This window comes from Brachypodium distachyon, chromosome 4 (genome assembly GCF_000005505.3).
Source record: "Brachypodium distachyon strain Bd21 chromosome 4, Brachypodium_distachyon_v3.0, whole genome shotgun sequence".
Lineage (NCBI taxonomy): Eukaryota > Viridiplantae > Streptophyta > Magnoliopsida > Poales > Poaceae > Brachypodium > Brachypodium distachyon.
Window position 1 is genome coordinate 11612964 of NC_016134.3, and position 17955 is coordinate 11630918.

Genomic DNA, 17955 nt, shown 5'->3' on the forward strand with positions numbered 1-17955 from the left:
CCTGTGAAATCTTGTTCGGTTCCCGATTCCCGAAGCGCGATTTCGGAAATGAGAAAGGAGAGAAGAAGAAAGCTGGTCCTTAACTTGTCAAAGCAGCAAGGCTGCAGTTGGGTTGAAAATATGCAGTTCAGTGTTACTGAACCAAAGGCATTATACATCACAGAACAATCTCTGTTTTTGCATATCCAAATCACCTACTGCATTTGTTGTACAGCTAGGATCTGACTGTTGCGGCGTTTCTGAGATCAAATGTAGCAAGGCAGTTCTTAGTTTGTACAATGGTGAAACCAAACATAGCAACGCATTTCCTAGTTTGTCCCTGAATTATTCTTCAGTCCTGCAATGCATGTCCTCAGAAGAAACCGTATATGGAAACGCATATGTGAGCTGAACCTGAACCGTACATGAATTTGGTTTTATGTGAGCTGAACCAGCAAACTTGCAGAAACTGAAAAGATTGCTTTGGAGTAGTATGATATGCAAAGGCCTTCGGATTCTTCCTAGATTTTGAGACTATGGCTTTGTTTAATGTTTTAGAAAACACACATGCAGAGACAGCAGGCATGAAAGTGGAATCCAATATGTGCCAACAGATCGTTCTCGTGAAATCTTGTTCGGCTCCCAAAGTGATTTCCGAAAGGTGGAAGGAGACGAGAAGAAAGCTGTTCTGTTAACTTGTCGAAGCAGCAAAGTTCAGTGTTTCTGGACCAAGGGCATTACAGCACAGCACAATCTCTGCTCTCTTTCCACAAAACACCTACTGTATCTGTACAACTAGGATCTAACAGAATCACAGCATGAAATGAAGCATGGCAAACACATTTCCTCGTTTGTGCTTGAATTATTCTTCAGTTATACAATGTATATATGTCCAGAGGCTGAACTCATGGAGTACTACAGCACTACTAGTCCATGAACTTGGTTTTATGTGAGCCTGAATCAGCGAACTTGCACAAAAATTGCAACATCAACTTGCAAATACAAGATGGAATCCATTACAAATTCCAAGTTTCCAACCATGTAGGCTCGAATGTAGCAACAATTTGGCCCTAATTTGATCTGAAATGACATAGCACTAGCAGAACCCAACATTTCTTTACACAAAAGTCTTCCTATGGAATAAATCGCAACCACCAACACCAAAACACACACCAGATCCACCGTCCACGTTTACTCCTGACAAAATCACAGCCGTATGATCATATACACCAAAAATACCTGTTATTCACCCGTCTCATAAGCCATGAGACCACCACTAACCCACTAAACTAAACCCAGCCTTAAACCCCCTTCCCTACCCCCTCCGGCCGCCGCACTGCGCCGGCGGCCGGCGCCGGCCCCTGCCGCCCTTGGCCGGGCACGCCGCCACCACCCCCGCCGGCGGCGCGACGCAGTTCCAGTGCGCGCAGACCGCGGCCCTCGACGGCACACCCCTCAAACCAATCCCCGTGAGAAAGTTATCCTGCAAGAACAGCACCCGCATCCTCCCTTCCTCCGCCGCCGCCGCGACCTCCCTGGGCAATGCCCCCACAAACCTGTTCCCGTTCAGGTACACCGCCGCCGCCGCCGCCAGCTCCGGCGGGACCCGCCCGGACAGCGCGTTATGGCTGAGGTCCACGGTGGCTCCCGCAGGCACCTTCCCCGCCGGCCGGAGCTCGCCGGAGAATCCATTCTTCCTCAGCTGCAGGTACATGATGCCCCGGAACGAAAAGAGCTCCCCGGGGATTTCCCCCGAGAACCAGTTCCCGCCGAGGTCGAGGAAGGCGAGCCTGGTGAGCCGCTGCAGGGCCGGCCCCACGCGGCCGGAGAGCTTGTTCCCGGCCAGGCTGAGGTACGCCAGGGACCCCGGTAGCAGCGGCGGGAGCCCCCCAGAGAGCCGGTTGCCGCGGAGGTCGAGGTGGATCAGCGGGGAGGTTATGGACGGCGGGATTGAGCCGGAGAAGGAGTTGTGGGAGAGGATTAGGGTTCGGAGGGATCGGATTTGGAGGATTCCGGGGGGGATTGTGCCGGAGAGGGAGTTCTTGCTGAGATCGACCGTGCGGAGATTTGGGGGGAGTGTGGAAGGGAGGGGGCCGGAGATGAGGTTTCCGGGGAGCGCGAGGAAGCGGAGGGAGGAGGACATGGATGGGGGGAGGGCGCCGGAGACGCGGCCGGGGACGAGGGAGAGGGAGTTGAGGGCGGAGAGGCGGGAGAGGGCGGCGGAGGGGAGGGCCCCCGTGAGGCCTGGCGCGCCGGCGCGGGGGTCGCCGAGGGAGAGGGAGACGACGCGGGAGGTGGTGGTGGGGGAGGAGGAGGAGGAGCAGGAGACGCCGGCGAAGGCGCAGGGGTCGCCGGTGAAGTCCCAGGAGGCGAAGAAGTTGGAGCCCGGGAGGTCGGAGAGCGCGCGGCGGATTGATTGGAGCGCCAGGTAGTCCACCGGGTGCAGCGTCGCCGCCGCTGGCGACGGGAGGAGGAGCTGCAGCAGCGTCGCTAAGAGGAGGAGGACGGCGCCGGAAGCCTGGTGTCGTGGCGTCGCCGCCATTGCGTTCTGCAGTCTGTAGGCGAGGCAGCGGCAATGGAGCTCGCTGTGTAGTGTAGCACTGCTGTTGAGTGGCAATGGCGGATGGTGAGTTTGGGGGAGGAGAAGGCGCCTTGGGGAAGATGGATGGGTTCTCCCCCGCATTGATAAGCGTGCTTGTCGTGAGAGTGGGTCCCACGCTACGCGCTGTCTCGTGGGACCACGTTGTAGCGGGACCTACATGGCATTGGCTGTCCACCGGTGAACTGTGCTTTGAAAGCCGTGCAGGTGGAGGCAGAGGCGTGGTGGTCAATGTGGGGTGTACAGAGCCTGACGTGTGGGGCCCCGTTGAGCCCAGTGGTAGGACGGTGGGGGGAGCTTGCGGCAGAAGCTGAGGTAGTTGCTGCTGCTTTGATTCGCTAAAACCAAAGACACAGCACCCTTTCGATGACAGGCGGGGCCCGATGGGACGCTTGTCCCACCTGGCAGTCATGCGTACAGGGTGGTGTTCTCTGGCGCGTGAGCCTTGGGGTGGAAGCCAGAGCTCAACAGTCTCGCTTTCACTCCCCGCCGCAGCGCGACGGGCCCATACCCTGTACTTCCACCGCTCGGCCCTCCTGTCACCTCTCCTGGGTCCGCGACTCTACGGTCCCACGTGGCAGCCTGCTTTGCCAGCGCTGAGTAAAGACACAACTAGCAGAGTCTGTGTGTCCCCTCCTGTGCCTTGTTCTCCGCGTCGCCGCGCTCTCACTGACGTGTGGGCCCGCGTGTCCCCACATGTCACTGTGACGCGGTCACTTGGCGCCGAACCGGGTGAAAAAAGGCTGTCACCGCTTTTACCGGTGCGGCGCAGGAACAGAGGCAAGGGTCAAACACACGCAAAGGGATGACGCCCGGCTCTCCGGCTGCCATGTGGGGGCACCCGGACCGCGCGAGCACGAATCTCCACGCGCCATGCCCCTTCTGCGTCCTGGTCCTGATGATTGTCCAGCTTTCCTCGGTACGAGAGACAACAAGAAGATGATAAAGCTCCCTTGGAGGATTTGGGACACCAAATTTGTTTTATTTTTAATTAATCCTATGGGACATGCATTGCCGGTGCAGCATCTTCTTTCTTTTCCCCTTTGCTCTTGTCTGGTTGTGATTCGTTTCGCTTGGCTTATTTGCCCCTAATGATGGGTTAAAAGATAGAACAAGAGACTGAGAGAGAGACAAAAAGTTGATTGAAAGCACGAGCTAGTTAGTACTTGTCTGAGACGGAGCATCATGGTTCTTGGGTCACCTTTTCCAAGCTAAGGAGCTAGCGTACTCCAATCGAGCTCGAGTGTGACGTGAGTGACATTTCCATGCACGGAGAGGAGCAGCGACAAAATTATTAAACACTACGGTGGCTAATTAATCGAGTCATTCAGGTGTGTTGATGCTACCCCACGGCTGTAATTTTCACTTTAATTCAGGTGCTAGCTAAGATGGTAAATCCACGTTTCTCTTTTGCTCCCTTTGGCCATGCAGGCCGGGGACATGCTGCATAAATGTACTTGTCCGGAGAGGTGGCTTGCTTACAAAGGCACAAATTAGTTGGTTTACAAAGGCACTCAGGAGGGACGCCTAGCTGTATAATACTAGTAGTGTACAGGGTTGCAGGTACATTGCTGGTTTTGCAACTAGGCAGGCAGCTCAGCTCAGCTGGCTCTGCCCGGCGACACTGGATTTTCAGACAGGGCCGGCCAGGTCACTCTAGGCGCAGTGGTCTATACTAAAACTGCAAGCATGGCGTGCAATGCAAGGCACCATGCTCTGTTGCTCTACTCCCACTGAATGCAACAACAATACGAGCTCCATGATAGGGGGATCGATAAACCAAAACCAAATTATGTCGCTATTCCACATTTCTCATCATGGGGTTTTGGACATAATATATAAGAGCGTTGATCTTGGATTAATACGGGGAAAATACTGTTGATTTACGGTTAGACGGTTCGATCATATACCACTATGGATTATCAACAAACCTAGGTTAAATTTCATAATTTCGATCCGCTTTTGTGAAGCTTCAGATACCTTTTTTTAATTCGTGGGGCATAAAAAGTGATTAAATTTTACATAATTTTCGTTTTCTAGACAATCTCAACAGAAAAACAATTGAGCACTTCTCCTTTGCTCTTGTCTGGTACTCCTCTGGTTTTGTCTTTGTTTTATGAGAGAATTTCATATTTACCACTGAGAATTTGCCCATATGTCCAAATGCCACTGAGAATTTACCTGTTCCGCATATGCCACTCAAATTTTTCTTGGGGTACAAATATGTCACTACCGTTAGTTGACCGCTAGTTGACCGTTAAGTCAATTTCATATTGACCGAAATACCTCTGGTCCACAGGTCAGAAAAAACAAAAAGAAACAAGAAAACTAAAATATCCTCTCGGTCTCTTCTCCCTCTCTCTCTCCACAAATTATGATGAGTTTTAGTATATTAATATGCTGAATCTATTATGAATCTTGTTGTGATGTTAATTAAAATCAAAGGGAAGTGCTATTGAAATTTTACAATTTTTCATGCTAAAATCATTATTGCTGAAACTTACTCCGAAATGGTACTATGGACATCCTAAAAACCTTGAAAAGCTAAGTTTTCTAAAATAAGTAATTTGTTGTAAACAGAACATCAACATATTACGTAGGGGCAAAATTGTCTTTTCATCTTTTACTTAACGGTCAACTAGCGGTCAACTAACGGTAGTGGGATATTTGTATCCCGTGCAAAATTTGAGTGGCATATTTGAAACAGGGAAATTCTCAGTGACATTTGAGCATACGGGCAAATTATCAATGGCAAATATGGAATTCTCTCTTGTTTTATTTGATACTCCCATATATCTTTGGCCTGATGATGGGTTAGAACAAGAGACAGACCAAAAAGGTGGATAATACTTTTGAGCTTTACCCCATTGTCCTCTACCTTTATCTTCTCCCTGCCCTAGGTAGCATGGCCTTAGCTTAGATCGCTAGGCTCCAATGGGCTCCAAGCGAGACTGATACTTCCATGCCAGAATTCACTCAGCTGCCTGCATGCGTGTGAATGTATATATGTACAAAAATGAAAAACTGTTAGTTGCGCAGAATCTGATTTCGAGAGCGCAAATAATTTGGTCAAGCTATGCACCACACGTGCATAATCTCTGCTTTGCTCGTGGTTCTGAAGAAATTCCATGTTTACCGGCCAGAATTTTCCCAGGTGTTGTTCAAATGCCAGTTGAAATTTCTGCCTTCCAAATTTACCGCTGAAATTCTGCATTGTGTACGAATAAGTCACCACCGGCGGTCGAGCGGTGTCTGAGCGTCGGTGCAACTTCTAAGATTTGTTTTCCTCCATCCGTGGTTTTCGGTTTTGGCATTGGTTTGTGATTACTGCTGACGGTTAGCTAGATATAAGTGGACCTTAAAAATCAAGAATTGAGTTTCGACCGACCTGATTAACAGAGCTAGCTAGTTTTCACCCCCACAAGGCCGCCCAAACTAACACAGAAGGGCTTGCTTGCTTGCACGGGCGCTTGCATTGCATTGCCCGATCTGGATCGGCAGGCAGTACCTGGTTTGAGTTGTCGTTGCTGTGTTTGGCCATACATCTAGATGACGTACCCAGGGAACACACGCCAGCCACAGCACGCGTAAATACTTGTCCTGGAGGTAGCTCGCTAGCTATAGCTGCCTGAACAGAAAGGGACAAGCTCATCATCGATCCCTATGAACATTGTTGCTGGAGGGAGGCTTGGTTTCATGCATTGCATGGTCGGCCAGGCCAGGCCTGGTTTGCACTGAAACTGCAGTTCTGCGTGCGATGCATGCCCCTGCCTGCCTGCCTCCCTCTGAAACCTCTGATGAAATTGAATGTTGTAGCTAGCTGTGTGGCGTAGCAGATCGATTTGAACGAAACGCAAGCCAGCAGAGCAGAGCCAGAGCGCGACGCATTCAATGGCGATCATCTGCTTTGCTGATGCTTTGGCATGGTCGGCAGGGAAAGGCACACGCTGATCAGATCAGATATTCAGAGGTGTGGTGGGCGGAGTCTTTTAATTCCTCGGCCCGTTGCTTATGGACAACGATTCCATTTCCCCGGTTTGTCTAAGCAGTCATACTACCTGTCCTTCAGTAAATATACTTCCCTGCAATGTGTGGATCAGTATTGGACTCAACCAAGTCTGGAATTTTGGTTGTGGGTTGCAGCTCATCTGGAAGCTCCAACAGACGATTGATAAGGTCATAAGGTGGACAATTTGTCAGCAGCAATGTTAGTTCTTACCGTTCTACACTGTTTCAACGTGTTAATATCTGTACACACAAAAAAGTCATCGCAAAAAAGAAGAACAAGTTCTGTGCTAAAATGATATACACATATTCAGATATTCTAGACCCACTTTAACCAATTAGGCATCGATCATTTCATCACATTCCACATCGGCATCCCTGCCGCCCCGGCCCTAGAAGTCGAAAGCCAGCGCCTGGTGCCGGCTGAGATCATCCTGGGACCTCCGGGGCGTCAACGTCTCATAACAATCCGCCTCATTCACCTCAACAACGCTCTGATCGCTTCTCGCCCTCCGGTGCGCCGCCGTCTCCTCCTCGCCCCTCAACATCCTGGCCACCTGGCTCATCTGCGGCCGGAGCGCCGGCGAGGCATGGATGCAGAGCTTGGCAGCGTCCCGCACCCGGCCGAGCTGGTCCATGTCGTAGCGGCCCCCCAACGCCGGGTCGACCATCTTGAACACCTCGTCCTTGCTCCCCAGGAACGGCCTCGCCCATGTCACCAGGCTCAGGTTCTTGCCGTCCACGGCGCGCCGGCCCGTGAGGAGCTCCAGGAGCACGACGCCGAACGCGAACACGTCCGTCTTCTCGTTGTAGATGCCGTGCGTCGTGTACTCCGGCGGCACGTAACTGTTGGTAAATCAATTAATTACCGATTAGATCAACAAAGATTGTTAGATGTTAAATTTAGTGTTAGACGATGGTGAACAGAAGGCAAGACGTACCCAAATGTGCCTTCGAAGGTGGTCACTTGGTAGTGCGTCGTCTTGGCCGGCATCCACTTGGCCAGCCCAAAATCACAGATCTGACCAAAAATAAATAAAACAAAATTAAGCACATTCACCAAACCAAATCAACAAATAAAGTAATAATTTAAAGGAAACAAGAAAAAAAAAGACTTACCAGGGGCTCGTAGTCATCTTTGAGGAGGATGTTGGCGGGCTTGACATCCCTATGCACGATCCTCCTCGCACACCTCTCATGGAGGTACTCGAGCCCGGCCGCCGCGCCGACCGCGACCCGAAACCTCGCGTCCCACGGCATGGCCCCCTCGGCTCCCCCCTCATGCAACCTTCTCGAGAGGCATCCTAGTCGTGAGAAAGGGAAAACCAGATGCTCGCCGCCATCGACGCCGACACCGACGAGCCGGGCCACGTTGGCGTGGCGCACGTTCACGGCGTGGCCCAGCTCCGACAGGAAGCTCTCCATCCTCTCCGGCGCCGTCAGGGACGTTGAGGAGGACGTCTGGGAGAGGCGCTTGACGGCGACGAGGGTGCCGTCGGGGAGCCGGCCGCGGTACACCATGGCGTGGCCGCCCTTGCCCACCACGTTGTCCTTGCTGAAGTTGGCCGTGGCCTTCTTGAGCTCGGATAAGGTGAAGGTCCTGAAGGAGAGACGCAGCGCGCAGAGCTCGTGCTCTGCCAGGCTGTGGTGGAGGCCTGTTGTTGTCATCGTTGGCCACCGCCATTTGTTCGTTGTGGATGGAGTGCCGGTGCGGATGCTGAGGGTGCGGAGGGATGACATGGTGGGCGCCAGCAGCCGGCGCTTGGTCTTGGACCTCCAAGTGTCCATGGCGCCCTTCCATTGGGGCGCCTCGTCGGCGCTTCTCGGCGACGGCGACGGCGATGGCTCCGTGGAGTCGTTGTTTAATGTGGCGTCGGTCGGCGCCGTTGTGGTGTGGCCGGTGTTGTGGAGGAGGACGCTCCGGGGAGAGACCTGGTCGCCGTTGTCGTTGTCCCGCCGCGGCGCCTGCTGCGGCTCCGTCGCCATGGGAGGATCGATCGGTCTTCAATTCAGCCGAGAATTGATGGACACATCGCGGTTCAGGTGCGATTAATTGATGGATTATGATTTATGATCCTCTTTCTCCCTCCTTGGCAGCAAGAACAAGAACCAGAAAGACGATAATCCAGAACGGGTATACAGAGCGGCAGAGCAAAGGGGGAGGTGGTTTTGGCGCGAGGTATCCGGTAGGCCTCTTCTTCGAACTTTGCTCAAACGTGGCCAGAGCACGCGGAAAGGAGAGAAAATGATCTTCTTGTGAGCTAAGGCGCGTACTAAACGTGGAGTTGATCTCTGTGGACACCAGAGATCAAATAGTGGTGAAAAAAAATCACGAGTCAAATACTTTTTTTTTTTAGCAGCGAGTCAAATACTGTAGGTTGTCTCAAGGGGAGGCTGTGTTCTTGGGCCTCCGGCCGGGCCGGCTTACCTATGACAGGAGGCCGGGCCGGCTTACCTATGCTGGACCGAGCAAGCGGCCTTGATAATCGAATTCATGGGACCTAAATCGGCCCAGGTGGCATCCTTTAAGATGCGAAGCCTGGACACGTTTGGGCCAGTCCACCTTGGTTCTTCAGGCCAGACACTCCATAGGACAAAAAAATCCTCCTCTTTGATTCACTACTACAGTACTAAAAACAAAGCAAAATCCAAGGAACCGCTGATTCGGATCGGAGTCGATTGGATTGGATCCTCTAAATGACCACGGGTGAACACTCGCTCAACAGAGAAGAGTTCAGTCAACGGTCAACACACCTACCAACGAACAAGAACATGGCCTTCTGTGCTCCGAGACAGAATTAAAAAAAGGAGCATGCATGGCACCATCAGCCAACGACACAACTAATTCCAAACAATATGGAACCAACTGTATACATACAACTACTGTAGTACTACCATTGAAGATGCATGTGTATGTACATAGAACTAGTACATGCACGTGCTTTTGCACTGTTCTCTCCAAGTTCCCTTTATAAATAAATAAAATCACATCTTGCAATGCACATATGCGTGAGCTGACCGGCCACCGGTAAATTACTCGGTAGCCATGTGACAAAGATCAAATGGCTGTTAAATTTGTGACAATAAGCAAACGTGGCTGTGAAGACTTACTTGTACTAATAAACCAAAATTCATATAGACATGGTATGCAAAATCCATGCCAATGTACTTTTAAAAGAAGTGTCTGTTTTAACCCGCAAAGTCTCGATGATCCAGCTAAATTGGTATTCTATGTATGTTATTGGTTGGACTACTGGACATCATTACAGAACCCTGAATCTCGAAGGAGGATGCAGAATGCTGTTGTGCTGCTGCGAGCAATGGTGACTAATGTGCTTGGCAGATCGCATGGCTGGGGTTTAATGAAGTGTTTGGCTGCCGGCCGATGGTGTGCGACTTGGTTCTTAGACTGTTTTGGTCCTTATGTTGAGCACTTTGGTTTGCTCCCTGTGATGTATTGGTTGTTTTGAATTTGGCTGGCAGTCGGTAGTGCTGTCAGTTTTTCTTTTTTCCTGTTGAGCCTCTAGAATACTGAACCATGTTGGTTCCATTAATTGGAATCGGGAGCGTGCTCCTTTTCTCTAAAAAAACCCGCAAAAGAAAGTGTCTATTTTTCGGAAATAGTCGACACATCTGATGAAGATCTTCTCATCTGATCCCTTTCAACATGTTTGCACGGATCTCAGTAGCTGGATCGGATGGTGGTTAGCGTCGATTGTTAAATAATCACTTTTCAGAATATAAATATCAAATGTTAGCTGCGAGCAAACTGCGTAGACTAACAAGAAGATCCAGGCAAAAATGAGGGTAGAAAATGCTCGAACACCAAAAACTAGCTAGAGAAGCAACAACGAAAGTAGACCAACAACCGGTCAATGAGAAATCTCTACCTTACTCTTTGCCGAAACCTTTAAACCACACACTGTACCCACTGAGCTCGGAAGCGTGCACATGAAAAGCCACGAGCGAAGCCAATGACGTGTGGGGACCCATGAGGCAAGCTGAGCGCAGTTGGTTCTTTTGTCTGCAACCTAGCTGGTATGCACATATGTAATGCAAGATGCACATTACTTGGGGTCATGGACATACGGCAGTTCAAGGTGTGGTACGTACGTTAGACGATCCTCATGATCTTCACGGTTATAAGATCGCGTACAAGCGAGAACTTCTTATTGAAGAAGAGCCATTTTCATTTTTTCCGGTGGGCCAAGCATTTTTTTTGGTTAACTCGACAAACTAGCCTAGCAAAACAAGATTTTAGAACAGCTAAAAAAAAGCAAGATTTTAGAAGGCTACCAAACACCTAATCTTTGCTGCCTAGGATCCAAATATACACCCAGAACACTTTGTTCAGAACGCACGGCTGAGATCGCCTGCGAGGCATGATCCGACGGCCGAGATCTCCCGAAGCGCCGCTGACAGGCTTTCCGTACCGGCCGAGGTTCTTCTAACAGCAAAGAGGATTATTCACCCTGAAAACAAAGAAAAAAAAAACTCGGTCCATTCTTCCATCTCTCCCAACCCCATCGCGAAACCCGTCCACAGCTCCTCCGAATCTCCCGATCCACCTCTCCCCGAATCCAACCTCCTTAAGATCGATCTCCCCAGACTCCCCCGATCCATCTCCGCACGATTCTCTCGTCTCCCGATGGCGGCGGGCCTAGCAGGCGGCGCCGGGCGGGCGTAGCAGTGCAGGGAAGAAGAGGAAACGCGCAGGTGGGGGGCGGCGTCGGCGGCCACAGCCGGGGGGAATCGGAGGGAACCAGTGGGCGTTGGCCACAGCCGGGCAGAGAGGTGGAGGCGAGCAGGGGCGGCGTGGGGCACAGCTTCTGCAGTCAGTTTTCAGACTCCTTCCCCAACCCAAGGTATATGCCCTAAACGCTTCTGCAATGCTTGGTTATAGTGGTAGGACAACAACTGGCTAGGGCACGGGTGCCTAGGGGAAGCAATTGGAATCGCCATGCCCTAGTCCACTTGCTCGTGGAGATTGTATTTTTATGTCTATTCTATGTGACTTGAGGAGGAGGTGTAGTGCCCTTTGTTTCTATCCATGGTCAGTTTGCTATTTAGTTTTATGGCTGTCCTTAAAAAATATGTGTGGCTGGATGCTATTGTTCATGTGCTGTTGACTGGGACGCTTTGTTTAGCAGCATTTCGAGTAGATACCTGCATTCCAGTTTCCAGGGTGGAAGTGTAGTCAAAGTAGAATTATGTATTACACAATACATACTGGCTTTTGTGTAGGCCTCATGGAGTTCTGTAGAAAAGTGAATCTATTTGCTGTATCCACATCTTGTTACTTTCTCTAATTGTGTTTCAGAGTTAGCCAGCTAGTAGTGTGTTACCAGCTTAGATCTTTTTTGTGCCTCTATGGATGTGAACTTTGATCTAATATAAGGCTTGACAATTTAATTAGTTTCTTGCTAGGCCTTGGGCCATTGTTTGTCTTGTGTGGTGTATTCATATAAATATCCAAGATTAATAGGAGCACTGCATGTCTGCCTTCGGTTCATCATTTCACAAAGTGAATTCAGCCAATGCAGAATTAGTCTTGTAATAGGCATCTAGTTACCATGTGCGTTTTCTATCTTTCACGTTGTATTTCTTTCTTTGATGAGAGTTGAGACTACAGATGGATAATGTCGTAAATACTGTTTTGTTTTGGTAGGTGCAAGGATTGACAAACCGTGTGGATCAATACCGATATCTCAGTCTTTGGGTTGGAAATCTGTCTGAGCCTCCTGAAGCTTCATAGTCTTTGTCTTCTCAGTAATACATTGGAGTTCAAGATGCCAAAAATAAAGAACCTTTCTGAGGCATGTAAAGTATCATTTTCTCCTGGTGGACCCATATCTGAAGAAGCACTCGAGCGGGTTCGTGCTCTGTTAGGTGAGTCAAACTTAGATATGTGTTATTTTACATTAGGAATTGCTATGATACAGGGTATATACAACAGTTCAAAACAAAAATACTTTTCCTGCCCTAACATTTTTCTCACTCCTCATCAACTCGCTCTTGTAGAATGACCAACAGATAGTGGGAAAAGTGTATACGAATAGCATAAGTTGCGTACAGATGTACCATAATCATACTCTTTACTTTTGTCTAACGTTTTTTCTCATCCTAACTCAATATCAGATCATTATGCTGACAAATGCTTTTACCTAATGCAACTCTATGTTAACCAAGTCGAATCCCTTGTTACTTTTATGGAAGTTCTTACCAGTAACATATAGCCAAGCTACTCCCTATAGTTTATTTAATATACAGCAGTAAGAAAGCATATACATTTCATTCACGAAAAGGAGGGGAAAACTTTAGAAGATCTCAAGATGACGGTTGCAAGAGTAACTTATAACTAGCTGGAAGCTAGTTACTCTTATTTCTTTAGTTTATGTCTTTGTGACCCATCTGCTGATTCATATACAATGATTTCTATTCTAAAAAAGTTCCAAAATACCTTTCTTTTAAAATAACTCACTTGCTACATTCTCTGCTGAACAATACGAACTTGCTGATCAGCAAGAGCAGAGTGTCTGTTTCTGCCAGAGTTTCTTTGATTGTCTTAATTGTTGGCGTACGTGAAGAGGTATGGTCAACAGTGAACTACAGCACTTACACAAATTGCATGGTGAAAGCTGCATGCTTATCTGAAATAGAATGGTCCACTTTGAACCCTAAACTCTGGCAAAAGTGCCACTTTTCAACACTAAACTTACCATGCATAGCAAAAGTGTGAGTTACCTTGAACTATCAAAATGATCCACATATCGCTGTTTGTTGATTTCACAAGTGGTTTTGGGTGATATAGATGCCATATGTCCACGATCAACAGACAGGCACTACGGAAACAAACTCTACCAATCCGATAAAAAAACCCTCCAGCAATAATGCTTGCAATGAACAAAATTGGTACAAAACTGAATCTGAATGACATGGCAACGACATTGCAACGACTTCGACAATTTTTTTTCTTAGCTGCTTTGTCTATCTGCAGTTTGATATCAGCTTGTGATGTAAACAGTTTATCAGTGAGACTGGAGCATCAGCAGATTTACAGTATTGATTCTGTTTTGTATTCCCAGATGAGATCAGACCTTTAGACGTTGGCCTAGATAATGAAGCACAAATTGCACGTAATTGGAACAGTTCTGCACGTCAACAAAACGGGAGGCGAGGACGTAATGGGTCTAATCAGTGCGCACCTCCAATCAAATATCTGCATATTCATGAATGTGAAAGTTTCTCTGTAAGATCTCCTGTCTTATTCATCATCTGAACATTATGTTAATTATCATGGTGTGTTTCAAGTACATGGATGATCTCCTCTTTGGTAACCATTGAATCCATAATTTATTACATATGCAGATGGGCATATTTTGTATGCCACCTTCATCAGTTATTCCACTTCACAATCATCCAGGAATGACAGTGCTGAGCAAGCTTCTTTATGGCAAGCTGCATGCAGAGTCTTATGATTGGATTGATGTAGCTGATCCACCTGGCCAATTACAGCGTGAGTTCCGTCACTCCAATCAATTTTATTCTGCTACATAACAATAATTGGTCTTGGCCAGTCATCTGTTTGGTTAATTATTCTGTATGATATTTGTCATGTCCTCATCTATTCCTTTGTTCCCTCGCTATGCAAAACAAAAGAAATATGTTTTTACACAATTCGAAGATAATTTATTTGCATGTAAAGACCAGTATCTGGTTCTGCAATAAAGTGGTTCTGTTGAAATATATTGCCCACCTCTCTCCATGAGCTCAGACTGTTCGGTGAATTGGTTAGGTGCATGCAGTTCAATTTGGTATCAGAGCAGAGCCAGGAGGTCTTGAATTCAAGATCTGGCCGACATATATTGATAATATTTTGGCCTACATCGGTTCAATGTGGCATAGAGGAGCCTAGACGTAAGGGGTAATCTTGAGCTTTTGGGCAATTCAATAGATTTTGCACATATCAGTAGTGGTCATTGCATACTGCTGTTTCGATGACAATAAACATGCAAAGCAATGAACATAGCCAATTATGTTTTTCAAGTCGATAAGTCGAGTCGAGTTGCCCCCCAACAGACTTGGAGACTGGTCTGATTAGTCGGAGACTAGTCTCAACCGACTCAAGTTGAGCCTAGTAACCAGGGGGGTTTAGCAGGGAGCATGAGAGGAAAGGGGGAAGTCGCGGCAGAGGGGAATCTCGAGGGCACAGTTGTTGTGGTGCTGGTGCTCTAAGGAGAGTTCAGGCTGGAGAGAAGGAAGGTCTTGTCGGCTGGGATCTCAGTGGCGGTGGACTTCAGAGCCTCCGTGTTCAGGAAAACGACTTCAGGGGTGGGCTGGTCAACTATTAAGGTAGGTGCATGCCTGGCCCATAAAGGCCCATTAAAAAAACTTGGCTTTCTTTAAGCCATCTAAACCGTCCATACTTCCTGAAGCCATCCAGACCATCCATGAAGATTGAAGCCATCCAGCAGCCGCAATTTTCTTCTCTCCCTCCTTGTGCCTTCTTCTCCCAACACACACGGGCGCACCAATGGCGGAGCAGATCGATTCTCCCTCCCCATGCCTTCTCCCCCTCTCCAAAAATTCCTCTCTGACTCAAGTCGTGAGGCTCGCGACATTCCTAGTCGCGCTGCTAGTCGGAGAAGTCGCAGTTCTAGCCGACGGGTCGCGTGACTTGCTCTGCGAGGCGAGTCGCAGCAGCAAGCTGCCATCACTGCGCCGACTAGGGGACTAGTCAGCGACTAATCGGCGACTCAAAAACCATTTAGCCAAGTGGAATAATGTTACTTCATATGTTTTTCTATATGTCAAGCAAAGAACAATATGTGTTATCTAATATAAATCCACATTCATTGTCCATCCTGCCCATGCATCATGTTAGAAGGTTACATTGGACATCCATGGTCATTGATCATGCGAGAAGCTTCAGATGTTGTGTAGTTTTTTATCCCCTATGATGTAGTACCATACTATTGCTAGCCATAGCCAACATGATATTTTCACACCCAAGATATTCCATGTTTGCAATGTCTGGTCCTTGGCTCCTTGCTATAAATTTGATAGGGAAACCTTGCATATCTGGATCCGTGGGATTTTAAAAATCTATCTGGGTTCCTTCGGTTCTGGCATCATTTATAGTCCCTCTGTTGACTGAACAAATCTAGGTCCTCTCACCGATGGCCCCAAACAATGTGCTGCAGCTATTCGTTTCTACGCTGCTGCTCATCTGCTTCTCCCCTTGAATTTAGGTGGCTTTGGAGAACATTTATTTCTATTTTCAGATCTAATCCTGGTTAGTTGAAAATTATCCTTTCTTAGATTTAGTAGCAAAACCTTGATGTAATTAATAAAGATGCCCCCAATTGGATTGTACAGCACTATTGCCTTCACCATCTAAGTAGATAAACTGGATATTTTTCATTGTTGACTATCCTAAACAAAGTCTTTGCTCCCACTCGCAGTCTTACTGATGGTGCCTAATATCTGAACGCAATATCTGTGATGCCAAGTTTGTATCATGCCATCTGTTTCCACATGCTTCTTTGTGTTCCCATTATGTACATGGTGCAACTTGCCTTCTATCCTACACCAAGTTTCTGAGAAGTGGCTGTATACATACGACATTGTTAATCATAATTTGTTCTAAATGACATATGCATACACTGACTTGTGATTAACAATGTCATGCATTTAATTACAACGGGAAATGCTCTATTGTCTGCTATTTGATAGTTCTAAAAATGGCCATGTGTAGCAGACCAATGTTTTAGGGATCATTTTATTAAAGATGCAAATGTTTGTGACTAAATAGTTTTCTATGGTTTTGTCAAACTATGTTTGTGACTCCCTTGGATGCTTTGCAGCAAGACCAGCAAAGTGTGTAAGAGATCGTGAAATGACTGCGCCAGAGACAACCATTCTTTATCCTGATAGAGGTGGTAACATCCACACTTTCAGAGCAGTCACACCTTGTGCTCTCTTTGATGTCCTTTCTCCACCATATTCTGCTGAGAATGGGAGGGACTGTTCATACTTTCGGAAGTCTCTAGTGAAGGAACCATCTGGTACATACAAACTCTTGGAACCTGATTATTAATTTTGTACATTGTTATGGCAGATCCGAGTTGTTTTAACTTCTTCTTTTCTGCAACAATTTACCAGTTGTGTTACCCAGTGAAATAAATAGCTCCGAGGTAGTCTGGTTGGAGGAATTGGAGGACCATCAGCCTCCGGAGGGCTTTGTTGTTGCTAGAGGTCTGTACAAAGGCCCTGTGATAAGGAGATAGTTAGGTTTAAAGCACTTTTGTCCACGGACCGTGGATCAGCTGCATGTGGCTTAGTAGAGCAAGCATCGTCCAGTTGACCTGCACCCTGCGACTCCCAAAGTACACAAAGTCATCTGCGATGATTTAGGGGCAATTTTACAGAAGAATGGAGCATATTTAAGGCCATTTTGATCGTGTCTGCTCGCTACTTGGAGCAAAATGCTGTTTGTGATGTAGTTACTGGCTCTTATCAGCTGAAGGCCGTGGAGTATATACTTGTGTTGAGAAGAGGAGAGAGCTGTCTGTCATTCTGTATTAGGTAGAAGGAACGGCGGGTGCTTCTCGTCTGATATGATTATTCCAGAAGAAAAGAAGATTTGGTGTGGTGAACCGATTTGTCCATCTCATGATGTAAACAGTCTTCATAAATATTCTTTTGTACCAACTTTTATGTCTATGGATGAACAGTGTCATCGGTGAGTTGCCATTGTTGAGTTGTAGAGGGCTTAAAAAATTACATCTCTTTTTAGTTCATTTGCGTTTTAGTACATCACAATTTGAACTAAAACCATTTGAACTAAAACCACGACAAGAATTTAGGAACGGAGGATTAACAAAACTAATTTGATACTCTCTCCGGTCCTAAATTATTGTCGAAATATTACATGTATCTAGACGCTTTTTAAGAATAGACACATCCATATTTGAACAAATTTGAGTCAAAAATTTAGGATCAGAGGAGTATGTTTTTAGGTTTTTTTTATTAATTTTGTCAAACTTTAAGAAATTTGAATTAGAAGAAATGCAAGACATCTAAATATAACGAAGGTGGTTAAGTTATAAAAATAGAGTTTTGCGTATTGTCTCGGAGAGGCCAACGAGACTGCTCACTTGCTAGCTTATAAAGGACCAGAACCTACACAGACATGGCTTGACTACCACTGAAGCTTCTTAAAGATAAAATAAAGCGTTGTTTGTGTTTTGAAAAAGTGTTATACAAGAAAAACCTCATTCTACAACATAAAACTAATTATCACAACTAGAACAGAGTACTATTACATGTATCATACTATTCACTACTAAGTTTGAAAAAGGCACTTCCCA

General features: G+C 47.3%; 3 protein-coding genes across 3 annotated transcripts; 1 reads left to right on the forward strand and 2 right to left on the reverse strand.

Annotated features, from left to right (window-relative positions):
- Nucleotides 1-929: 929 nt before the first annotated feature.
- Nucleotides 930-3250, reverse strand: LOC100831060 (leucine-rich repeat receptor-like protein FASCIATED EAR2). Its single transcript, XM_014902183.2, has one exon. The coding sequence runs from the start codon at nucleotides 2660-2662 to the stop codon at nucleotides 1295-1297; it is 1368 nt and encodes a 455-aa protein (XP_014757669.2). The 5' UTR covers nucleotides 2663-3250; the 3' UTR covers nucleotides 930-1294.
- A 3596-nt stretch (nucleotides 3251-6846) lies between these two features.
- On the reverse strand, nucleotides 6847-8842 carry LOC100831364 (receptor-like cytosolic serine/threonine-protein kinase RBK2). Its single transcript, XM_003575709.4, has 3 exons — nucleotides 7703-8842; nucleotides 7525-7604; nucleotides 6847-7429 (listed from the first exon to the last, which is right to left on the reverse strand). Exons 1-3 carry the CDS (start codon nucleotides 8567-8569, stop codon nucleotides 6976-6978), a joined length of 1401 nt encoding a protein of 466 aa, XP_003575757.1. The 5' UTR covers nucleotides 8570-8842; the 3' UTR covers nucleotides 6847-6975.
- Nucleotides 8843-11051: 2209 nt separating this feature from the next.
- Nucleotides 11052-17345, forward strand: LOC100840665 (plant cysteine oxidase 5). Its single transcript, XM_003577243.3, has 6 exons — nucleotides 11052-11448; nucleotides 12252-12472; nucleotides 13669-13832; nucleotides 13952-14099; nucleotides 16450-16650; nucleotides 16748-17345. The coding sequence occupies exons 2-6, from the start codon at nucleotides 12373-12375 to the stop codon at nucleotides 16870-16872; spliced, it is 738 nt and encodes a 245-aa protein (XP_003577291.1). The 5' UTR covers nucleotides 11052-11448; nucleotides 12252-12372; the 3' UTR covers nucleotides 16873-17345.
- The last annotated feature ends 610 nt before the right edge of the window (nucleotides 17346-17955 follow it).

Coding starts and splice junctions, on each gene's coding strand:
- LOC100831060 (XM_014902183.2), bottom strand. CDS start 2,662: ATGCGGGGGAGAACCCATCCATCTTCCCCAAGGCGCCTTCTCCTCCCC.
- LOC100831364 (XM_003575709.4), bottom strand. CDS start 8,569: ATGGCGACGGAGCCGCAGCAGGCGCCGCGGCGGGACAACGACAACGGC. Junction 7,605..7,702: donor AAGATGACTACGAGCCCCTG/GTAAGTCTTTTT, acceptor ATTTTTGGTCAG/ATCTGTGATTTTGGGCTGGC. Junction 7,430..7,524: donor ACCTTCGAAGGCACATTTGG/GTACGTCTTGCC, acceptor ATTTACCAACAG/TTACGTGCCGCCGGAGTACA.
- LOC100840665 (XM_003577243.3), top strand. CDS start 12,373: ATGCCAAAAATAAAGAACCTTTCTGAGGCATGTAAAGTATCATTTTCT. Junction 14,100..16,449: donor TCCACCTGGCCAATTACAGC/GTGAGTTCCGTC, acceptor GATGCTTTGCAG/CAAGACCAGCAAAGTGTGTA. Junction 16,651..16,747: donor TCTAGTGAAGGAACCATCTG/GTACATACAAAC, acceptor ACAATTTACCAG/TTGTGTTACCCAGTGAAATA.